The sequence below is a fragment of the Corvus hawaiiensis genome, chromosome 7 (genome assembly GCF_020740725.1).
Source record: "Corvus hawaiiensis isolate bCorHaw1 chromosome 7, bCorHaw1.pri.cur, whole genome shotgun sequence".
NCBI lineage: Eukaryota > Metazoa > Chordata > Aves > Passeriformes > Corvidae > Corvus > Corvus hawaiiensis.
This window is the reverse complement of record NC_063219.1, coordinates 8,562,506-8,584,788: the sequence shown is the minus strand read 5'-3', so window position 1 is coordinate 8,584,788 and position 22,283 is coordinate 8,562,506. Positions and strand designations below refer to the sequence as shown.

Here is a 22,283-nt window from a genome sequence, read left to right as displayed (position 1 = left end):
TTCACAAATTCCATATTTTAAGAGTACCCCTAGAGAACCTAAGATTAATCTGCCCTGTCCTTTAGCCACTGTACAAAATGCACTTTTTAATACAAGTTAATACACAACAGAGAACAAAAGAAAGCCAAAACTAAAAAAAAAAACCAAAACTGAAAAAGCTTTTGCACAGCAAGATTACACGAGGTCTTGGGCAGCTGTATTCACTGGCAGGCTTTGGAAGACCACTCTTTGAAGGTGGTGGTATTAACAATCCAGGTGGTAGTCTAGAGTCAGGAGAACTCCTAGGAGTAAGCGTAATGGAAGAGATATCTAAACAAGGAGGTGAATCCTCATTGTTACACCAGAAAAAAGTAGAGGGTCTTTGAAACATATGTTCATCATTATCACACTTTATGTGCAGCAGCTGAAAAGGAATCACAGAAAGAGAAAACATTCTGAGGAACAGAACGTGAAAACATCAGGGAAAGAAGAAAAAACAACACATTTCATATTTCAAAAAAGCTTGTCAGCAACTGTTCAGTGCTATAGTTACAAGATACAGAACTTGAAAATACTTCAACACAAAATATGAGAATATGCCACATTAAGAGGTAACCCAGTACCAACTGGAACAAAGACAACTTGCTCCTTGATCATTAAACCAAATAAAATGAAGTCAGGCATCTTTCCAGCAGTGTGTGTGTGTGCGTGAGATGCTAAGAAATGTCTAAAGCCAACAAGGGATCAGCAATCTCTCACATCTGCACTTGTAACTTAGCAGGTAGGCACAGGTCTGGGGAGAAGAGTTACTGTGCTGGTTAATGCACAGGTCAGAATTTTCTCTAACTAATCGAGGAAAAGCCCACCATTTATATACCACCAATGCTGAAAGAACAGCTTATTATTGAATGAAAATCTTTAGAGGATGGATTTAACTCTGGATCTTAACAGAAGGGATTGCGCACTTGTGCAGAAAGTTCTTCTCGGCCACAGCCAAGAGTTCCACACGGAGAAGGCAGGAATGGGCTGGAAGTGTCTTGCCTAAGCCCCCTGTGACTGGCTCAGGCTGAGGCAGTGGCAGATGAGCGCAGCAAAAATTCTGAAGTCTGCTTTTACTCCCTTCATAGTGTTACACATTCGATATGTCATGATTATTTCATAAGAAGTTTGCATAACTCAGTAGATCAGGATTCAATCAATTATTTTAAACCATTTTTTTCAGTGTTATGTAGAAAACAAAACATTTCAAATCCTTATAAAATGAGTCTCAGCTTCTTTCTTCCCTTTCTTTAAAGATTAACTAGGCTAAGGGTACAGGTGACCAAATGCAGTTACAGTGCCATACTTGAGAATACCAAAACAACCCACAAAATTCCCTTCTCAAAACTTGCAATTCAGCATTAAAGAAAAAAAGGGTTTTCATCCCAACTTCAAAAATTTCCATACTGGAATTGTGAAATGGAGGGTTTGGAATGGTAATCAATAAAAAAAAAAAAAAAAAAAAAAAAAAAAAAAAAAAAAAAAAAAAATCAAAAAACCTACAGGACAGAATTTTGATTATGATTTCAAGAGTATCACCAGACTACAGGTAGAAGAGTTGCAGTGCTACTGTGTATTACTGCTGTGGAATCCTTGCTGCTATACATAACCATGGAAAAAACAGCCCTTGTAATAATAAATGCTCAAAGAGATTAAATACAATCTGATTAAGAAAGCCAAATACTCCCCTGAAATGCAAAACAGCAAAGGATAAGTAGTTTTCATAAGAAGGCATGGAAGTCACATGAAAAATCACACGAAAAATCACACAGAAACCAGCAAAATGCACATAGGACACCAAGCAGCAAAGCTATGAGGATGATGAACATATATCAAATCCAGGCAATGGAAAAATTCAATACAAAACCTGAATATACACCCTGGTGTCATCTGAGCCCTGAACATGGAGCAGTCACAGGGCTCATCAGTGACACTCTTAGGACACTTCACACCATATGGGGTGTCAGGCTTCCTACAACAATTTTGGGAATGCACCTGCTCAGGAAATTAATTTTCCCTAGGAATTCTTCATTTGCAGAGCAGCATAGAACCCATCAGGTGCTGGGAGTGTTCCTCTGTGTCTTATCCCATGGTCCAGAAAGACCTGAAAGGCTGATGGACTTTCTGCTCACAGCCCTAGGGTTCCAAGCAGCCCACAGACACCACAGGGGCAGCAGGGAAGTGCATTCAACAATGGAAAACAGGGAATATCACCAGATGCACAAAGTGCAGGGGGAGAAAGGAAGAGACCTTTGATCTAAAGAATACAATCTAAAAAGGGTGTAGCTTCTGAAAATTAATACTCTTACACCAAATTATAAAGGAAGAAGATATAGTAAAAAAATTAAATTGTCATTTTTTATGGTAATTGTGTTTTGTCTGAGGTTCCCCCTCTGTAACACTTGTAGTAATAGTGGCATTGATACAATATGTCCCAATTTGGGCCTCATTTCATTAACACAAGAAAAACAACAAGAAAACAACAAGAAATGGTACTTCATGAAATAATCATACTAGTTCAGTAGGCTTGGTCTCTTTTATGGTTAAATGTATCTATGTGCCAGCAAACAATTTATTTTTGACTCATTCTACTGAGAATGGTGCTGAAGATGCAATGTTGGGCTGCATTGTACTAGAAAATGCAATGTGATTGAGATTTTGTTAATCAGGAAATCACTTCTAAATTGTTTCTTTTTACAAGGTGTCTCAAGACATTAATTGCAATCTCTACGTCATACCCACATAAGAAGTATGAATTAGAATAAATTGAAAAATGTTTTTTTTCCTTGGAACATTCAAATTGGTAATATACAGAAGCACCACAGTGGGTAACTGCAGCGATGTTCCAGGGAAAGGTGAGTGACCTTGAATTGAAAATTATGCATTTAGAAGAACCTGCTCGTTTCCTGAGATTTGGGGCTACTAAGAACACACTAATCCATAACTTACTAATTCATAAAATACTGTATAAGCATTAGCAGTTTCATTAATGAACTGCTACATCTTCAGTTCATTTAGTACTTTTTCAGTGACGTGAAATATGCCATAGGCAATTTCAAATTAATTTTCTTTAACATCATAAATGTAACAGAATTTTATACCCTCACAAAGAAGTGCTCAAAGAACTGAACACAGAATATTATAAATCTAAAAAAGCTGAAGATAGGCAAAAAAACCCATGTGCATTTTCCCACTTGGCAATCTTGGTGGAAATCGGAATCAAGTGATATGCATAAACACATTCCAAAATGTTTTTTGAAATCTGCACACAGTTCCAATATCTATCTTGGGGTTTTCCCATGAGTGTGGTGAAGCTTTCCAATAAGGGTAGCTGGTGAAGGTGGCCTGTGCTTCCAGGTCACAACAAAACCTTGCACAAAAGGTCTAATCAATCAGTATCTTTAATGCTCTACTTAAAAATGGAGGGGTTTTGCAGCACGTCCACGTAGGAGTATGTATTCCATACTGCTTCTTTGGTAATCTTTATGGTGCAGGAAGAACACTGCCCCTTCTGGGGCTGCTTCCCCCAACACCTCTTCTTGCTGCCTTTCAGTTCTGCTTCTCCCTCATTTCAGTGTTCTCAGGGAACCCTGGCAGCTTTGGGCAGCACTAGCAATGGAAAGAGCAGCAAATAAGACATGATGTGAACCCACTCTGTCAGGGCTGCACTGAGCTCTGGAGGCTGCATTTACACACAGCAGCAGCACCCAAAGCCTCCCTGTCATACAAACCGGAGCAGTGTCCCCACAGGAAAACAATGAGATGAAAATCCAATGGTCCTCACATAATCAAGACCAAATGCAAAAAAGACCAGCTACTAAAGCATTGCCAAGCCACTAAAACAGATGAAAAGTAAACAACAGATACACAAGGCACAGAAATTTCAGCAGTGCATGCAAAGGAGTGAGACAAAGGAAACATCCCATGCCAACATTTCCCATGGCACACGGAAGCGCAGCTCGAAAAGCAAACTAAGGAAACTCTTAGTTTGGGATTGCATGTCCTCGACAGAGCCACTCAGGACACGAAAAAAAGTGAGAGTTTCTGTTGCATAACACTTCTGCATTGGCAAACACAGTCATTTGAGGGACTAACTTTTCAAAGTTCTAGGAAGACTGCTCAAAACCATTGACCTGAATGCAGAAAAAATGATCACTAAGCAGTTTATTATTTACTGAATGTGCTGAGCAAATGTAAATCTAATTAGGTACAATATCCTGAGAGAAAAATCGTGAAGATTGACAATTTGATGTTCAACTTTCACAATATATTTTATGCAAAAGTATTTCATTATACAATCCAGTTTTCTCTCTTTCATTTCCAACTATGATCTCATTGCCTTAATGGCTTCTTTTATAGGTTTAGAAAGAAATTTTATTTTTCCCATAGAGTTTATGAACTGACAGAAAAAGCACCTAAATTAGATTGATGTTGATTTGGCCATAGGGCTAGATTTAGAGCAGCTACAGAAAAATTTTCTTGGTGATACTAATAACCAAGCAAGGAGAGAATTCTGATGCAATTGTATCCCTCAAAAGCAGAACTTGATTGCTGTCAACGCTTTTCACCCATTTACATATTGCAAAAATGCAAAGGGTGGGTAATTGCATTATTCACACACATATTTTGCACCCATTTCAGTCTGTCAGTATTATTTTAAAAGATGTCCTCAAATAAACCCTTAGTTGGCCTGCAAAAAAAAGAATCAAGAAAGAATCATCAAAAAAGCAGTTTTAGACTAGATTTCCCTTTGTATTTCCCAAACAAGCCTTTAACTTTCACTACTTATAAAATGGAGAGAGAAAAGTAATCCCTAAATTTTTAAATTATTACTACTTTCAATTTTCATATGCAAGTGGTTTTGGTTTTTGGTTTTGTTTTTTTTTTTTAAATAGAGCAACTGAGGACTCACAATAAACACCCTAATACACCATACTTATTATTACTTAAAAAAGAATTTAATTAAAACAACTAAATATTTCAGATGGAAAAATATTCTCTTTTATGAAATTATCAACTCAAAATAATTTTTTATCTGTGCTTAAAATGGAGCTTCAAGCTTACAGTTCACTGTTTGCAGTTTCTTCTCTTAGTTAGACCATGGATTGATTTTTGGATAAGTCACCAATGTGTACACATTTTCATCAGCAAATTAAGGTGTTTCTGTAATATGTTTTGCAAAGAAAGTGTTCAACACTACTACGCAAGAATTCAATATGTGAACCTGGGGCCAACTCCTTGCAGAGAAGTAAATCTGCCAGCAAAGCTACATATTGCAGTCCAGCCTGGCACAACTCATTTTGTCTATAGTTTCAGAAACTACAGACAAAATGTTTCTTGAAACATTTTGGAAGTAAAAGAGGATCTGAATTTTAAGTCTTGAACATATTACATTTGATCCTGAGCAAATGACTTTATTTCATATTTAGCTACGAGCCTATTTTCAATGACAACAGGAAGTTAGAAAGGTTTATTTTAAATGACAGCCTGGATGTATCTACTTAGAACTGAAACATGTTGAGACTAGTTTGGTTTTTTTTAAATGTGCAGCAAACCAGATGTTTAAAACCATACACATATTCAGTCATCCATCCACAGTTTAAAGATGCTCTCACATTCTATTTTCTTTTGATACTGAAGTGAGGACAGGAAATGCAATCTGGTCCTGCTTGTGGGAAAATGATCTGGGAATCAGAGGACTGAGCTGTCAAAAAAAGCCGAATTGGCTTGTTTTTAAAAATAGAAAATACAAACAACCCCAAACCACACAGACAACCAACAATGTCAAGGGTCAGTGATATAATACAAAAAACCTGCTGCACTTCAAATTTCCCAAAGTGTTTTCTCCCTTCTTCATTTCATGAAAATCTAATGGGAAGACTAATGTGTCTGGAATGATTAAAGACACAAAAATCAATGCACCTCAGAAGGAAGAAGCAGGAATAAAGAAATGATAGACTGGCACTGCATGCGAATGATGCCCCAGCTTCCCAGTTACTAACAGGTGGGAAAGGCATCCTGTCCTGGATCAGTATCGTAACAAAGAAAGCATGCCAGTGACATCACGTGCTGTCTGTCACAGCACTGTGGCACACTACAGGTGCAATAAATTCTAACAGCCCCTAAGTCTCCTCTCCTGGGGAAGGAAAACACCCCCCCACTGTCAGCCTGCCACTATGCCTGCTTAGACCTCATGGCTTCCCATCCCCTTCCACGGCGGGGATGGGCCCTGAGGGAGGACACAGCACAGTGTGACGTCAGTGTTTCTATTGCCGTGATTGTGCACTGCCAGCACAGGCCTCTGCAGCATCCCCTGCTCTGGTAAGGAGATCCTTGTTTGATCAAGTTGCTGGTGGTGGCTGCAGTGCTACATCACCTGCTGACTGCCAGGGGCTGCTGTGGCCATGCATTGATCGCTACAGCAAGAGCTCAGGCAGCAATCTGTATGTCAGGAAAGCCACTTCAGCACATCTGAAAACGTTGGGAGAGCACAAACAGCATGCAAACAACCAAATATGAAAAGGGAAGCACAGGATATGAAAACCCAAGGTACTGTTTAAACACAAACAGAAGCAACTTTTAACCATCTGTAGTTGGCTCCTGAAACGGAACATTTCTTTACAAACTGCTGTGATGCCAGTTAAAGGCACGTGTTCTTTTATCATATTAGGCATCAAAGATCAGGGCTTAGACTTTCCACTGACCACTGAACAATCCCTTCCCTAGAACTCAGCACGCTCAGAAGAGCCGGACTGCCAGATAAGGAACTCCAGCCGTAGAAGATTAACAAAATATAAATAAATCAAAATGTTTCTTATGTCTAAGAAAAGCTTCAGAAAGCTGTTGTGTGGCACTGACATCTCTGTATAATTCAACAGTGTGAGATGAAAACTTCAAGAAAACTTACAGTTTAATAAATCTGTTTTAAATCACAAGAGAATGATTAACTTATGTTCACAGCATGTAATACCAAGACTATCTGCAGGGAAGGAAGACTTCCCCCATCCACCCAAAAAGTGCTGAGAAAGGCGCTCAGACAAGGTATTATTCCCCATGTTGGATATTCAGCTTCATTTAAGCTATTTTATTTCAGAAAACACTATTAGCAGATCTGAAAAGTTTACTCTGAAAAAATGATCACAATATAGATCTGTTACATTAATTTTGAAGACAGAGCAGCAGCAGCACAGATATTTTTAGTTTAAATTCAGAAAAAAATCTCTATTTCATTTAAAACAAAAGTGACCTTTTTCATTAGAGAAATTATGTGGAAATAGGGGGAAAGAAATTTTTGCACCACTTTTTTCTAATAGGAATTGAGACTGCAGAATCATATGTGAAGTTATAGTTGATTTGAATGAAAAATGCATAAAATTAATTGCAAACTATAACATGCAATTAATTTCTTATGAATTGTTTGTAATTTTGTTCCTTCATACATATTTGTTGCTCACATCATAAAAAAGCAGATAGGTGTCACCACATTCGCTGCTATTCCAGGCACATTGACTGATAATCCTTTTATAACAGACTCAAACTGCCCTAAAAATATTTATGCTTCTTCTCTGCACTGAAGTCACTTGACAACCTCATCAGTCCATTTCTTCATTCATTCTCAACTGAACAGTTCCATTTCCATGGAGTTATTCTTACACCAGCACACTTGAGAGCTCTGATTTACCATCTCCACAAGGTCTGCTTTAGAAAGGACCTGCCTGAAAGATGTCTCTTGGTAAGGTGCCAAAGCTGATAGTGCACAGCAGTGGGTACTGCTGTGGGCCTGGAGCTGAGAAAGACATTTTCCTAAAAATGTGCTTGGTTTTGGTTGGTTGGTTTGCTGTTTTTGTTTTGTTTTAATTTTTGGTTGCACATCTGATGGAAGAATCCTGTAAAAGTAAAGGAGCTTAATCCAAACTCCTGCTTGAAGCAGGATCCAGTTATCTGAGGCTGCTGAGGACCATGCTCAGGGCAGAGTCAGTATCTCCAGCCTCTGGGCATCCTGTTCCAGTACTCATCCATTTACAGAAATCTCTTCTGTGTCAGAATGGATGCAGATGTTGAACAGGCTCTTAGGTGGCTCTTACTGCAATTCTAGTAATTTGTGACAGGAAATGATTGGGGGTTTCATTTTAAAGCTTAAGGAGTAAATAAAGCAATAAAATTAAAGTGCAAATTAATAGCTGACCGTTATTACTGAATTGAACTAATTAATATCAATAATTATCAATATTCTATAGTTTTGCTGCAGCACAAGTGCTATTTAAGCAATATGCTTATTCATTGTACCAATAGTAATTAACAATAAAACAACATCTAGGGAGAGAGTTTACAAATGGCTAGCAAATTAACAAATTTAGATCTTAACTCTTTAATAAGGAATGTGACATCATTGTCTTAAAAGACACAAATCATAAACTATGGGATTTTTTGAGGCATTATTAATAATTCTCTAATTTGTTTTGCTTAATGAAATTACAAAGTAATTTAAATTAAAGCATTGATTGCAATGGATTTAAGAGCCTGTTTATTTGCATTCAAATATACATTTAGTTATTATATTCATAAATAAAGACAAACTGCCATCCCAAATGAGGAAAATAAAAGACTAAAGAATTGAATAACATGACATTAAATCTAGCATTAAAATTGATTACCTATCCCTGCATGCTTCAGAAGTGAGAAGACATTCATAATTTAAATGTCCACTGTGGTAGTTACAGAGTATTTATAATTTATGGTGTTCTCTCCTCTAAGTAGATTTCAAAAACAAAATAGCAGTTCCTCATGGGAACAACCATCTAATCAACATAAAGAGAGTGCACAGACACTACTGATAAACTGTCAGCACCACTACAAACATGCTTTTGCATTGCCCAAACTTCTAAACATCCATTTAAGGGGAAACAGTGAACACTCTGGGCAGGAACAAGGTGGTCCAAAATACACAGCTGAAAAGCAGTTCCTCTTTTGCTAAGATTTTGCCACACATACATTAAGAAATTTCATTCATTTTCACAGCTGCCTAAAGCTGTACAGATGGAACACACTTGTAAGAAGAGGGGAGTCTCTGGGACCAGTCTGCAGTGCAACCTGCATTGTGGGAGGTCCTGCCAAGGTATAAGGAACTTCCAGCCAGCAATTTAAACACACTTCTGTGGTCATCATCGACAGGAACTGCAGAGCAGTCAGAATTTCCAGCAAGGAACCCACACTTGCTCCTCTTTCCCATCACCCAGCCTTAGTTCCCAAGACCTATTGACTCCTTGGCAGGCAGATTGTCAGTCACAGGTGACCATGTGCTTATGAAAGTTGTGGGGAGCTCCCAAGCAGCGTTTAGAAACCAGATCTTTCAGTGCCTCAGCTGGCACATTCAGATCTCTACTTGAGGCAGCAACAAATAGGTATGATAGGGGATGAAAGAACCACAGTTGGAGAGACTGTAATTTGCACTTCTGCTGGCTTGTCACAATGTCACTGTTAGTTCAACACTGCTCTTCAGCAGACATGTTATGTGATCACTGGATGTTAATGGCAATCTCTGGGAACAGCAGGGATGCTCATAATGATCATAAGGTGATTATAAATACAGAGTGACTTCAGACACAAGAGCTGTGTTGTGTACTTACTGGAGGCGCATGTACTTGTGTTATTCTTAACTGGTTTTCCAAATCTTGAACTTTATTTTTCAGTTCTGCATTTTCAGTTTCTAATTCTTGAATCTACAAAGCAAGTGGTTATTCAACAGCTATTGGGATCGTCATGGATTTCAACAACAGCATCCACTGAGCATAAGTTTCACCAGAGATCTGGTGATTTAGAATCAAGGTTGAACTTGTTATCTGACTACAAAAAATAATTAAATTTCAGTATCCTCAATATTTCAACCTTGCTTTTTAGTGTCCTTGCAAGACAGCAAAACATAAAATACTTTTTAACACTTTTTTTTCCAGTCTTCTTTTGTTACATTAGCAATCTAAGAATAATGCTGGAAATTATGCTTTCATAAAAAGCAGATAATACAAATACAGCAGCATGTACTTTTATCTCTTAAAAAGAAGAACATAATTCAGAACTTACTCTTTTCTGTAAACCTGCAATTTGTTTCCTTGTTTCAACATCTTTTCCTCCGGATTCCAGAAATTTCCTGTAAGCTAAGTCAAATGCTTGACCAATTGTTAAAGTTATCTCTTCTGCCTTTACATAAAACATAAGACTGAAATTAGTACATTAGGACACAATACTTTACACCAAAGGCTTTGCCCCATCCACCATGAAGCCGACACTACCAAGGAGCACGACAAGCACCCTTCAGCAAAATACCTTGGCAAAACGCAATGAAAGAACATAAAAATACTTTGGATAAAGGAGGGAGACTGGACAGCATAAATTATGTATTCAGTTTCCATAAGCACAGATACCATGCTGCACCATGGCTTTTCCAGATGATTTCTAAAGCAAATACAGCCTGTTAAATCATTAAATAAATTCTTTTAGATGTAATGAAATAATGCTTTCATGCTAATGGATATTTTGACCCCTATTGATTTTAAATCTGGATTTCAACACTTATTTTTTCAAGTACTATAAAATCTCGCTCAGGATACTGCGTTAGGTATTTATCCGCACAATTATTTCCAACTACATAAATCCAGAAATAAAAGAATCCAAACAACACCCAAACCAGAAATTGCATTTGTATGTGCAAAATATATCCTATGTTGTGTTTATACAGTCAATGCAGAATATCTATTTCAAAAATGATGGGGGTAAAATAAGCCTACAGGAAGCTGATGGAGGACACCAAGGTTTCAGAAAAAAGTGATACCAAAGCAGGACCAATAAAAGGCGAACATATGGATACACCACTTGTTTAGGACTTTAGCAGAGAAAGTAAATACAGTAAGGAATAACTGTTCTGTCTCAGACACCAGAGAATGTCAGTGCTTGGTGCAATGAGTTGTCTGGGAGTACTTTGTGGGGTTAAACTTGGGAGATGGGGCCGGGAAGGGGGATGAAAAAAGAAGGGAGAACCTTGTGGTGATAAAATTATAAAACCCCCAAAAAACAAGTAACACACAAAAAACCCCAACACTAAAAACCAGAGACAGACACATCAGCAGAAGAGCCTGCAAGGGTATCTCAGCCCCAGAGTTGCAGTAATCTCTGCAAACAGCTGCGCAAACACCTCAAGCCTGGTGGGGTGGAGCCTGTTCTCCCAGAGTATTGCAGATGCTTCCCCCAGGATATTGAGCTGGGCAGTAAGAAAAATTATCCCAGAACACCACCTCAGATCATTGAAGAGAGAGACTCTTCCTTAATTTAATGCATCTAAGTTACAAGACACCATGTTGCCGTGAAAAATTATGTCCCCATGGCTGTGTGTCTGTAATTAACCATTCCCACCTCATCTCAAGGCAGACCATCAGCAGAACCTCAAGCCCTGCAGAGCGTCCCGCATACTTACACACTTTTCACTGTCAAACACGTAGCACAGATGCTTATTTGATTCTGAGTCTTTGCATATGAAAGTAAATATTCTCTTGTCAGTTTTGTCATCAGCACAAAAGGATATCCTGTGGAGCTGACAGTTGTGCTGGACCTCCTGCAAACAAACAGAAAGATAATTTTTAAGAAATTACTACACTCGCTTAGGATAAAGATGCACAAAGGAAAGCTCTGGATTTCCTCATAAGAGCAGGCAAGCTGCAGTAACATTTTTGAATGCCTTACTGTACATGAGAGCACCCAAAAATGTACTTGTAGTGTAACAGAATTAAGCAAACTCATCTCCTAAAAAATGCTACTGTTTTTACTGAATGTAAACAGGAAGTTTTTATTTGAACAGCATTTATCTGGAAGTGTTTATTTGGACAGTAATTTCTGTTCTAGAAAATTGATTTTACTATTGCCTTGCATCCCTCTGTACTTTATTTAGGGCCTGATTATGTAAAATAATCTGTTCTTTTTCCAGGTGCACAACATCTTTAAATTTCATCATCTCTGAAGGTTTGTTAAAATGGATTTACTGAAATGAGTCCTTACTTTGCTACAGTAAATACAGAAAACAGAAATAAAATGGCTTTGGTAACCAAATAAAGAGAAATAAACCTGACATACAAATAATTTCTTACTTGAGGTGCCACAGAAGCAGCTTTTAAGCATTATCATTTGTATATTTTTGCTACTGTATTTCACTTTCCATTAAAAAGCAAGTTACAGCTATATAAAAAGTTGCAATGGCAATGCTCTTCAGCTGAGCAAGCTTGACAAGACTGAAATAAACTATCTCAACTATTTTTTTTTGTTGTTTTTTTCAACAAGTCTCTTCTTGGTATTTTATTTTATTTGGCTTATTACATGGGAAAGCAGTATTTGCTTTAAAGGAAAATATGTCGTTTAGATGTGAACTATTATCTATTAAAAAAGAAAGACTCTGTGTAGCACCGGGGTTCCCAGCTTGCTGTAAGCCCATAAACAAGGCCACGCTCCCTCTGTACACAACCACATATCCAAAAAATGCACCCTATGGGCAATCTTTTCCCCTTGCCCCAGCTGAGTTCATTTTCTCAGTCTTTACAGCTGTTCTTCTGAGTACTCCATTTCTCCCATGGTCCAAATCTCTGTCCTGTTGTAGCTTTTCAACACACAGAAATAATGACGTGTGCTCTCCCTGGCACTGTGAGGTTTACAGATCCATATAACTATTTTATATCGTTTAAGGACAGAACCACAGTTCTATAATCCTTTTTTTTGAGTGCCAAGTATAGAATCAGGTCCTGATGTATGAGCTGGCCTCTTGTCCCTACTGCCATTAATAGTCACTATGTGACTGAAAACCAATATTCCTCTGTAACATAACTTAAGTGCTTTATTTCAAAAACACACTGCAAAAGAGACTTTAATTAGTGCTGATAACATGAAATTGAATTTCCTAAAGCATTTATAAACTGTGCAAAAAGAAGGAAAACTTGATTCAAATTTACATGCAGCTACAAGAAACTAAGTGGGGGAGATAAAAAGACTCCTCACAGTTGATTACTACTCGAGTTGTAATAACAACATTGCTGAGAGATTAGAATGTTCCTACTCCCCCAGGAACATATATCCCACAGCTTTCTGTTAATCTCTGCAGGAAATCTAAGATCTTTTGGCACTTCAAACTGTTATTTTAAAACAGTTTTTGCCAGGATATGGGGTTTAGCACCCCTGTCTGCCCTACAGCATAAGGAAGATGCAAAAACTCCAAATAAAGTTGACATTCTTGTCCCCTCTCCTAATGTAAGAACTGTTGAGCTCTGGTTGAGTCAAGAGTCTGAAGCAAAAATGGGCTGCAAGCAGCTGCAGCTTTAAACTACAGCTACCATTTGAGAAAAGGCAGTGCCTGAGTGCAGCAATTACTCCACAATGAAGACACAGGAACAAAAGTTTCTTTCAAATTCAATATTCAACATATGTACGGAAAGGTTTTTATCATCCGAACTGTTAACATTTATTTAGCACATTGTTTTTGTCTTCCTCAAAGTCTAAAAGTCCTGCTGTGAAAGGATTAAGAAAATTTAATACCACATTAAATACAGTCTGCCTTCAGGACTATCATGTGCCTTCCTGGGAAGATGTCACCCAGATGTTGTAAAAAACCATGGTATTTTAGAAGATCTTTTTTGTTATAATACCTTAAAAAATATAAAACAATAAAAACATTAAAAATAGTGAAACAAATATTTACTAGTTTCGCATGAAAGAAACCCATGTAAGTTTCTTACCTTTGTTTTTGGATCTAGAATTTTTACACCATAGATTGAGATTTGTAACTCAACTTTGGGTGTCTTTTGGCCTTCAGATTTCTTGATGTGTCTTGCAAACTGAAACATGAAAAACAACAGCAATCACATTAATAGTAAATTTATTTGTTTTTATTAATTCTCATTTTCTCTCAACTCCCTCCACATTAAGTTGTTTCCTTCCTTCTTCAAAAAGCTTCCCATAAACAACACCAACCATTCTCAGAGTCTCAGCTGGGCACAGACCAGCATTTCTAACTTCACACTACAGAATGCTCCTAAAATTCAGGAAAAAGTATTTTAACATTACTTAGCATGTTCCCCGGTAACTTTTATCTGCTTTTTATGCACTTAATTGCAGCTTTTGCATGAGATTTCTATGAAAGCAGCAGGAACATGAACACTTTCAGTTTAGCAGCTGCCTGGTTGTTGAGCAAGGAACATCAGTGGGTTTTCCACACCCCACTATTTCTACACTCACTTCCATACTCGTGCATGGAGGGTACTTCCAGATGCTCCTTTAAGTTGTTTTAAACAGGGTCAGTTTGAAAGCACTGCAGTTGTCAACACCTAAGAGGTACTTGATCTATTTTATTCTCAGAATCTATCTGCCAGCAGCCCACTGGATGATGGCTAGATAGCACTTTATATGACTGGGTTGGGTAATGTCTCCTATTCAATATGTTTTCCATCTTTTTCCATCTCATTTTCTAGATGTTAGATTTACCTTTCTCTCTTTCTCTCGTGAATACTGCCTATAAAATCAGCACAGTATCTCAAATTTGCTCCTGCATGACAGTTAAGGAGTGCCCTAAATTTGGGTACCTTTCTTAGGAAATATAGGATTGCTCCGTATTTTGCTCCATTACCAGAGCAAAATGTTGCCCTTTTTCTCTCGAGTCTTTGACAGCCTAGAATGGTATTTTCAAATGCATAAATAAGGATGATGATCCACTAAAGGCCAGGAGTTGGAGTCTATGCTTCAGAGCTCTGTTTGAACACATCATCCTCAACATTCCCATTCAAGAATAAACTGGGTGCATAACTCCCCATCAGTACAAATACTCTGTGTCAGAAGTCAGTGGGGACAGTGGCTTTTAGTGCCATCAAGAGTCTAGGATGTCACCAAGGGTGCTGTCCTACCAGACCTGGAAGACACAAGCCTGAATTGCCTTGTGAGAGTGAAGTGCTCAGCTGTAGCCAATTGACACCTCTCCCACAAATCCTTAAAAACTCTGATTACAATTAATTATTCATTTAAGTGATAGCTCAGGGTTTGGATTTTTGCTCTGATCCTTTTCCAACTAGTACTTGGAAAATCTTCCCATAACACAACTGCTTTACACAGTATGACTGTCAATCTCTTACTTAATTTTGCTTATAGGCAGCTTCATTCATGGCAAATTATTAACTAGTTTGGAGAACCACACTAAAAGCACAAAAACCTGTTTTTCCCTTCCTCCCAATTTTATTCCTCATTTTGAAGGTATACTTGTTGGACATTTAATAGCTAAACAATTTATAATTAATCCTACTAACTTCACACAGTAACAGGACTTACCCAGACACTTCATTACTGATTAATGCATCCCAATAGCTGATAAATATCACACACTTGGTAAAACAAACAGCATCCTCCCACCCCAAAAAACCCAAACAACAATCCCCATGAAACCATTCTGTGCCATTCTCAAAACCAACTCTTAAATCTAAATACCCATTTTGCATTTCAACATCTAGGACTGTTACAGTCACTGGCCAAATGTTTTATAAAGGTTCATACAAGATGACTTACTAATGAAAACCAACTAGCTGAAAGTCAAGAAAATATAATTTCTAGTCTGCCTCTTCAGCATCATGTATATGCCTCTTGCAACATCCTTTTCACATCTGCCTATTTAACTTCAAGCCCATGTCTTGCATATATAAACTTGTAATACACATTAATCCCTGTATTGTGCCATTCCATATGCACATTTTAATTTTTTTAAAAGACATTTTATAGAAAATTAAATTTTAGAAATCATAATTGCTGGTTTACAGCATTCTGGCCAACAACATTTCTTGACTTTAGAGGACAATTCAAATTCACTACAGAGAAAAAGCATTTTTTTCTTTAATAAAAATCACTCATTGAGCCCCACAAAATCTGTCCTAAATTTTATACTGCAAATTTAAGCTATTTAAGTCTGTGCTTAAATAGGAAAAAGATAGGCCAATCATTGCCTTATTAGCACAGACTGTTTTTGTCCAAGATGAATATAAAACGCCGACTGTCTTTAGACCATTTTCAGATCATACATTTATTCATTACCTGCACCCCACCAGCTTTCCTCTCTGATTTGTAATTTCCTGATGTCCCTTCATTGAATGGGACTTTGAGGACATATGTGATCCCTTTTTTCACTGCTCTGCACTTTGCCAGGTTAAATGGAATGACCACAAAGCCCACAGATCACCTGGGCAGTTTGGACAATCTCAATTCCCAACGTACTCGATGGTGCCCAGAAAGACACCCATGGAACACACAACCCTGGGGCACACCTCAACTTGAAACAGTCTGGAACTTGGGCAAATCCTGACCTTTGGAAATGTCCCTTTGCAAACCAGTCATGCACAAGTATTTCTGTGCAGTAGCGAAGGGAAAGAACAAATAATATTTGATTTTACTGAGTTAAACTCATGGTATATATTGAGAATGATGATGGAATGCTTGATTTTCCAATGGCAATCATCTCAGAGTCTCAAACAACAGCTACAACATGAAAAAGTTGTAGTTTTTAAAGAAAAGAAGTTTTAAAGAGAAAGGTTTTAAAGTAAGCGATGTGAACAACTTGCACAAGTTTTAGAACAGCTGGCCAAAGCTTGCTCCAAGAAGTCATGAAGACTTACAACACTGAGGAAGTTCCAGAAGGCAGTTCTGTGCCAATTCTAAAAAAAGGGTAAACAAACTGACCCTATCACATCTCCATTCTCAAAAAGCATAAATCCAATTCAAGAAATAAAGAATTCAAGTGAGACGAAATTAATGACGATCAATATTTTACAAAAAATGCAGCTTGTCCAAGTAGACAAAGCATCTGCATTTTGTATGCCATTATATTTAAGAAAGTGAATCAATAGAAACAAAGTATGAGTTAAGTTAGTTACATTAGTCTCCAGATGCAGTTATAAACAGGAAATTGTCATTGGGAAGATATGTTTCTAATGTATTCCAGCAGGGTTTATTTCTCAAGCATGAAATTTCTTAAGCATTGAACAATGACCAGGAGAAAAATAATTAGTGATAAAATCTACAGGCACAAAAAATAAGAGGGGAAAAAAATGGGAGAAAAATAACTAATAACCTGAAATCTAAAAATCATTACAGAGGAAGTTTTCAGACCACAAAGGCTGATGAAGGGGCCAATAACAGAGAGACTCCTCATCAACCAGAACACCACAGACTGGTATCCCAACAGAATCTGTTGTTTTCCTACAGGCAACCCTGCAAATCCCACATGTGGCAACAAACTTTGATTCTTGGGAGACATCCCTGTGAGGATGGGATTAATGAAGTCTTGATAACATGGCAGGCCTTCCCCTAACTGTGGACCTTCTCATGAAACTAAATATGGGAAAATATTTCTAAGAGATCCTTAAGATGACAACAATGGCCGCACTGCATCAGCTGCCTGGGAGAAAACACTCAAATTTTATCTTCCGAGAGTTTCAATTACAGAAGGATGTTGACAAAAAGGAGAAAATAAAATCACAGGATATTTACCAAAGTTAGCAGAGGGCTGGAAAACCCACTTCAAGAAACCCCATCAAATCAAAACCAGGCTAATGGCGAAAGAAACCAATGACAAAAGAACCCCTTCAATACAGACATCCAGACAAATGAGCTTTTTAATCAAAGGTTTACTGGGAACAGTGACTGAACAGCACACAAAGATTAACTCAGAAAATCTGTGGCAGTTTCTTTCTTAGCATTTTTCCTGCCCACTGTCCTGTGCAATAACAGATAACACACAGATACTGATCAGCAATTTCTTTTATATCTGATGCTCTCCAGAATGCCACGTTCAGACACCTCCCACACTTGTGCGGGGTTTGAACAGCACATCCCATCACTGAGTCAGGTATCAGGAAATTTTCTTTTCTTTATTTCTACTCACTCCTTCTACCTAAGGAAGACCCCAAGGGAGCTCTGGACCTGGGAGATGTACAGACATTATTTTCTCCTATCAGCACACATTTGAAACACAGTAATATTTGTATCTCACACAATAACATGATTATTTAAGAGGGTAAAAATCTGTAGCCTCCCACTGGCATCAAAATGGAAAATTATGTAAAATTATAATGAATCACAGCATGGCTTGGGAAGAGACATGAAGGGCCAAATTCTTAAGCTCTTAGCTTATACATATAATGTTCTCAGGCACGAACCCCAGCTTTGGTCCAGCTCAGTGGGATGGGCTAGTTTGTGTTCAGCTGCTTCAGAATTAACATTTTATTTTCATGGCATCTTTTAGGGAAAGCAACAGATACAAATAAACCTATTTTCTACAGTTTAACACAGCTTTAAAAATAAAGAAAAATCACCCATATATTTTGTAATTTATTACAGTAGCAGCGAAAATTGGATACTCTAAGAGACTTATTAAATATGATGTGTTTATGCATCAAGTCTTAGCAAACTACAACCAGAAAAAAAATACCATGAGAAAAAAAACAAACATGTTTTCAAAATATCCAGGAACTGGAGCTAAAGAAACAATTGTTAAGACAAATTTTATCTATATATCTATAAGTCAGTTGAAGCTGTGCAATCAAAACTGTGTGTTTCTCTTTAATATTTACACCTCCCTACACAATTTAAGATTTAATTAAAAATACTTGAGACATCAAAAGGGAGATTATTCTGTGATTTGGGTGCCAATCGTCACCCCAGGGAACACAGGTTCAATTCCATTTAATGCAGGCTACCAGTGAGACATCAGATATTGCACTTCACACAGACACCTTAAAAGATCCCTGGTTTAGGGCAGAGTTGTTGGATAAGATGGGAAACATCTTTGTAACCTGACTTGGAGAAGATGCTTTTCCTCTTTTTTTTCATTAAAACATTCATTATAAGGAAAGATGCCTGAAAAAAAACTCATCAGGCCCCATTTTTTTTTGCAGTGCCTTCACATTATCTATTGGTCATGTTATGGTCCAAACTCTCATGGACATTTGATGTGGGCACAATGAAATTATGACCTCTGAAAAATAGCTGTCAAGAGGAAGAAAAGGATGAAAAGACCACTGACATGCAAAATTCAAGCTCTCAATAACCATCTGGGTAGAAATGTATTTTGATGGAATATGTTGTATTTTATTTTCCAAACACACGCTGGACTGAGAGGAAGGGTATCCATCTACTATCCAGAGTGTGGAAGACAACACAGTGCAGTCTTTTTTCCATTTCTCACTTCCTGAAAGAGTTTTTGTGTTTTGTTTTATTTGAGGGTGGGCTGCTTTGTTGTTGTTTTGCTTTGAATTTTTTTGGTTTTTATTTTGCTTGTTTTTATATTGCTTGGTGGCATGGAGTTTTGGGGCTCTGTTGGGATTTTTTGGTAGTAGGTTTTTGATATTTTTTCTGTTTGGTTGGTTGGTTTGGGTTGATTTTTTTTTTTTTTTTGGAGGGGGGGCAGGGTTTAGTTTTTTTGAGGGGCAGGGTAAACAGGTATTTTCTTATTCAGCTCTTCTCATCTGACTTGCTTTGGCCTTCAGATGTCCTTGACTGGTCCTGAACCACAAATTCCACTTTCTGCAGTACTTCAAAGAGAGCAGTCATGGCTGTAGGGCTTGGCTGGAAATCTCTTTATCCCAATATTAAAGGCTTCTCTGGCCTCCACTCTCTCTCCTTTCAACAACAGATGAAACTGAGCTTTAACACAGAAGGGAGCTCAGAACAATATCCACTGATGGTCCTTTAAGGGCAGCAGCAGGACAGCATCTCTGCATGTGTGGAAGTGTGTGAACCCTTCACTTTGTGTATCCTTAAGGGTCAAAGACATGATGAAAAATATTTCAAGTGTTTTCAAAGAGATAAATTCTATTTGCATTTTGTCTGGTCATCTCCACTTACAGGAGAAAAGTGGGAGAAAAAAGGATAGTGAATTGAAAGCTGGGTAAGTGAACAGCCTTAAGTTTGGCCCTCACAAAAACGCCCCTTGGCAGACTGTAGAAGGAACAGCCCAAAACTCAGGTATTTATTCTGGTTTCTCCCTAACACTCCTCCATGCAGCTTTCTTACCACTGCTCTGGTTATGCTCCTCCTTCCATCTGTTATGCTGCTCTTTCTACCTGTTCCCACCTCCTGCACTTTATAAGAAGGATCAAATTCATTCCTACAGTCTGATCTACAAGTTATTACCTTCATTAATCAAGGAAAATAATCATTTTGCTTTATAAAATAAATTCTGATTTGACCACATGTAGACATTTGACTCCTGTAGGCATGTTTGGATACAGAATCTGGGTGCCATGTGTTTTAGGTTTTGTTTCGTTCTAGAAATAAGTTTGACCAGAAAACTTGAAGGAAAACATGGTTTGTAATAAATCATGATAATAGTTCACCTTATCTTACAAATTAATATACACATTTTAAAACATTAGTGTCCAACTTTCTTCTTTCTCCTGCAGTACAGCTCCAAGCACTTGGAAAACACAAGAGGAAATCCCACCTAGACAAAACCACAGGAGAATCCTCTACAAAAATTATATAGTTGCTTGAAGAAAACCTATCTTCTAATTGAAACTGTCCCAGAAAAACTGTCAAGAAAATATAAAAGTAGTATTTGGGATAAAAGTACAATGAAGCATCAAAAAAAAAGTTCGTCCAAGATATTTTATGTTTCTGTAGAACATCAGCTCCATCTGCTGGGAAAAATCAGTTTGTGGAATGGCAGCTACAGTTTCTGTGCTGGGCAACCCAACTCTTTGTGCTGAGTTAAGGGCTTTTGATTTAAAGGAGTAAACAGTTGTACATCAAATCTTGACTCTGACACAGGTGGATGACATGAGGGCTTAAGAAAAATGCTTTCTGGTGGCAGTAATTCATGGTCTGTATATCACTGTAAGCACATGACTTCAAAAGCTTATTAGAGCGATGCATGTCACTTGTAAAAATAGCTCTGAACATTAAGAAAGTGTCAGTTGTTTTTCTGCTAGCTATTAATTTTAATGAAAAACAAATTATGATTAGTAACACTGCAAACTAAAAGCAAATCCAGATAATTAAAAAATATAAATATGGCATCACAAGCTACATATCTTCTAAAAACTCTCCTACCCCCAAAACCACTTTATATTTCTTTCCATATATAACATTAGTTTTTTAAACTGTTTTAATTGCTTAAAAATTTTCAAGTAGCATTTTCTAAAAAAAAAGCTACAGATGTGCGCTTAATAATAAAATACAGTACCTCTAGGCTTCTCTTCAAAGAATACAGATGCACAACGTAAGTCAGTCTTCAAATGAGTACTCAAATAATTGGGGATTGTTTCAAACATAAGAGCCTTTTATTGCTCTCTGAATTCTGTTCCAAGATTTTTCAAGTCCTTCCGAAAGTCATCTTTATTTACTTTGGAAGTTCTCTAATAAACTTGTGATTAGGTAAGATCACATGCAATACTTGATATCTAAGCTCCAAATTCCAAACTTGAAGGAAATAGTGTAATTCTGGCAGTGACTATTCGGACTTCTATCTCCAAGGTGCTTTACTTGCGGAACGTGTGTAGAAAGAGCAAGTATCTACACACTCCAGTGACACCATGAATATATACACAACATTTCTGGCTCTGCCCACGCTTCTGAGAGCAGTTATTTGAAATCCTTTCTGGAGCTGCTTTCAGAGAAAATTATTTCCATGTGTGAAATCATAGAATTCAACCCACCCAAAGCCTCCAGTGATTAGTGAGAGCCCAGGCCAGCCTGGGGCTCCACCAGCAAGACACTCAGCATTTGGTTTATTTAGGAGTCCAATAAAACACCATTAAAACAGAAGCAAAGCTTCTCCATAGCAGGATATCACTGTGACAGATTTCTGCACAGAACTAACTTTGCTAAGGGTATTGGAATTTTATAAAGACAAACTACACAAGTTTGTCTTTATAAAGATAAACAAACACACACATTTTGTTTTCCCTGGTAGAATGCTGCAGTGCTTAAAAAGGGGTCAAACTTAGCCTGAAACGCTTGAAAACAACTAGGCAATGATGACTGACTAACTGCAGCACAATAAGTCTTTTTAGCACGAAACACTCTAAGAATTGACTAAACGAATCTTTAAAGGCAGCTGTATTGTTTTGGTAGAGTGAAAAAAACAGCAAAGAATGTGTTTTAATACCTTAATATGACTACTGATCCATCTTGTAAAGATGACTTTTTCAAGGGAAAACTGAGTCTCAAAAGCTGAGCTACATGAGTAGTTTCATGTTTCCTTTCTG

The 22,283-nt window shown here is 37.6% G+C and overlaps 1 protein-coding gene across 9 annotated transcripts in view; it reads right to left on the bottom strand.

Annotated features, from left to right (window-relative positions):
* The window catches only part of GULP1 (GULP PTB domain containing engulfment adaptor 1), a 97,192-nt gene that overhangs the window by 19,596 nt on the left and 55,313 nt on the right, over nt 1-22,283 (bottom strand). For 7 of the 9 annotated variants that reach the window (XM_048308922.1, XM_048308921.1, XM_048308926.1 and 4 more), the window contains 5 exons: nt 13,782-13,880; nt 11,483-11,620; nt 10,096-10,212; nt 9,645-9,737; nt 179-403 (listed from right to left, as the gene is read on the bottom strand). In XM_048308922.1, coding sequence (XP_048164879.1) covers nt 179-403; nt 9,645-9,737; nt 10,096-10,212; nt 11,483-11,620; nt 13,782-13,880 — 672 coding nt within the window. The remainder of the gene's footprint in view (nt 1-178; nt 404-9,644; nt 9,738-10,095; nt 10,213-11,482; nt 11,621-13,781; nt 13,881-22,283) is intronic. The other 2 variants (XM_048308929.1, XM_048308927.1) reach the window with 1 other exon arrangement.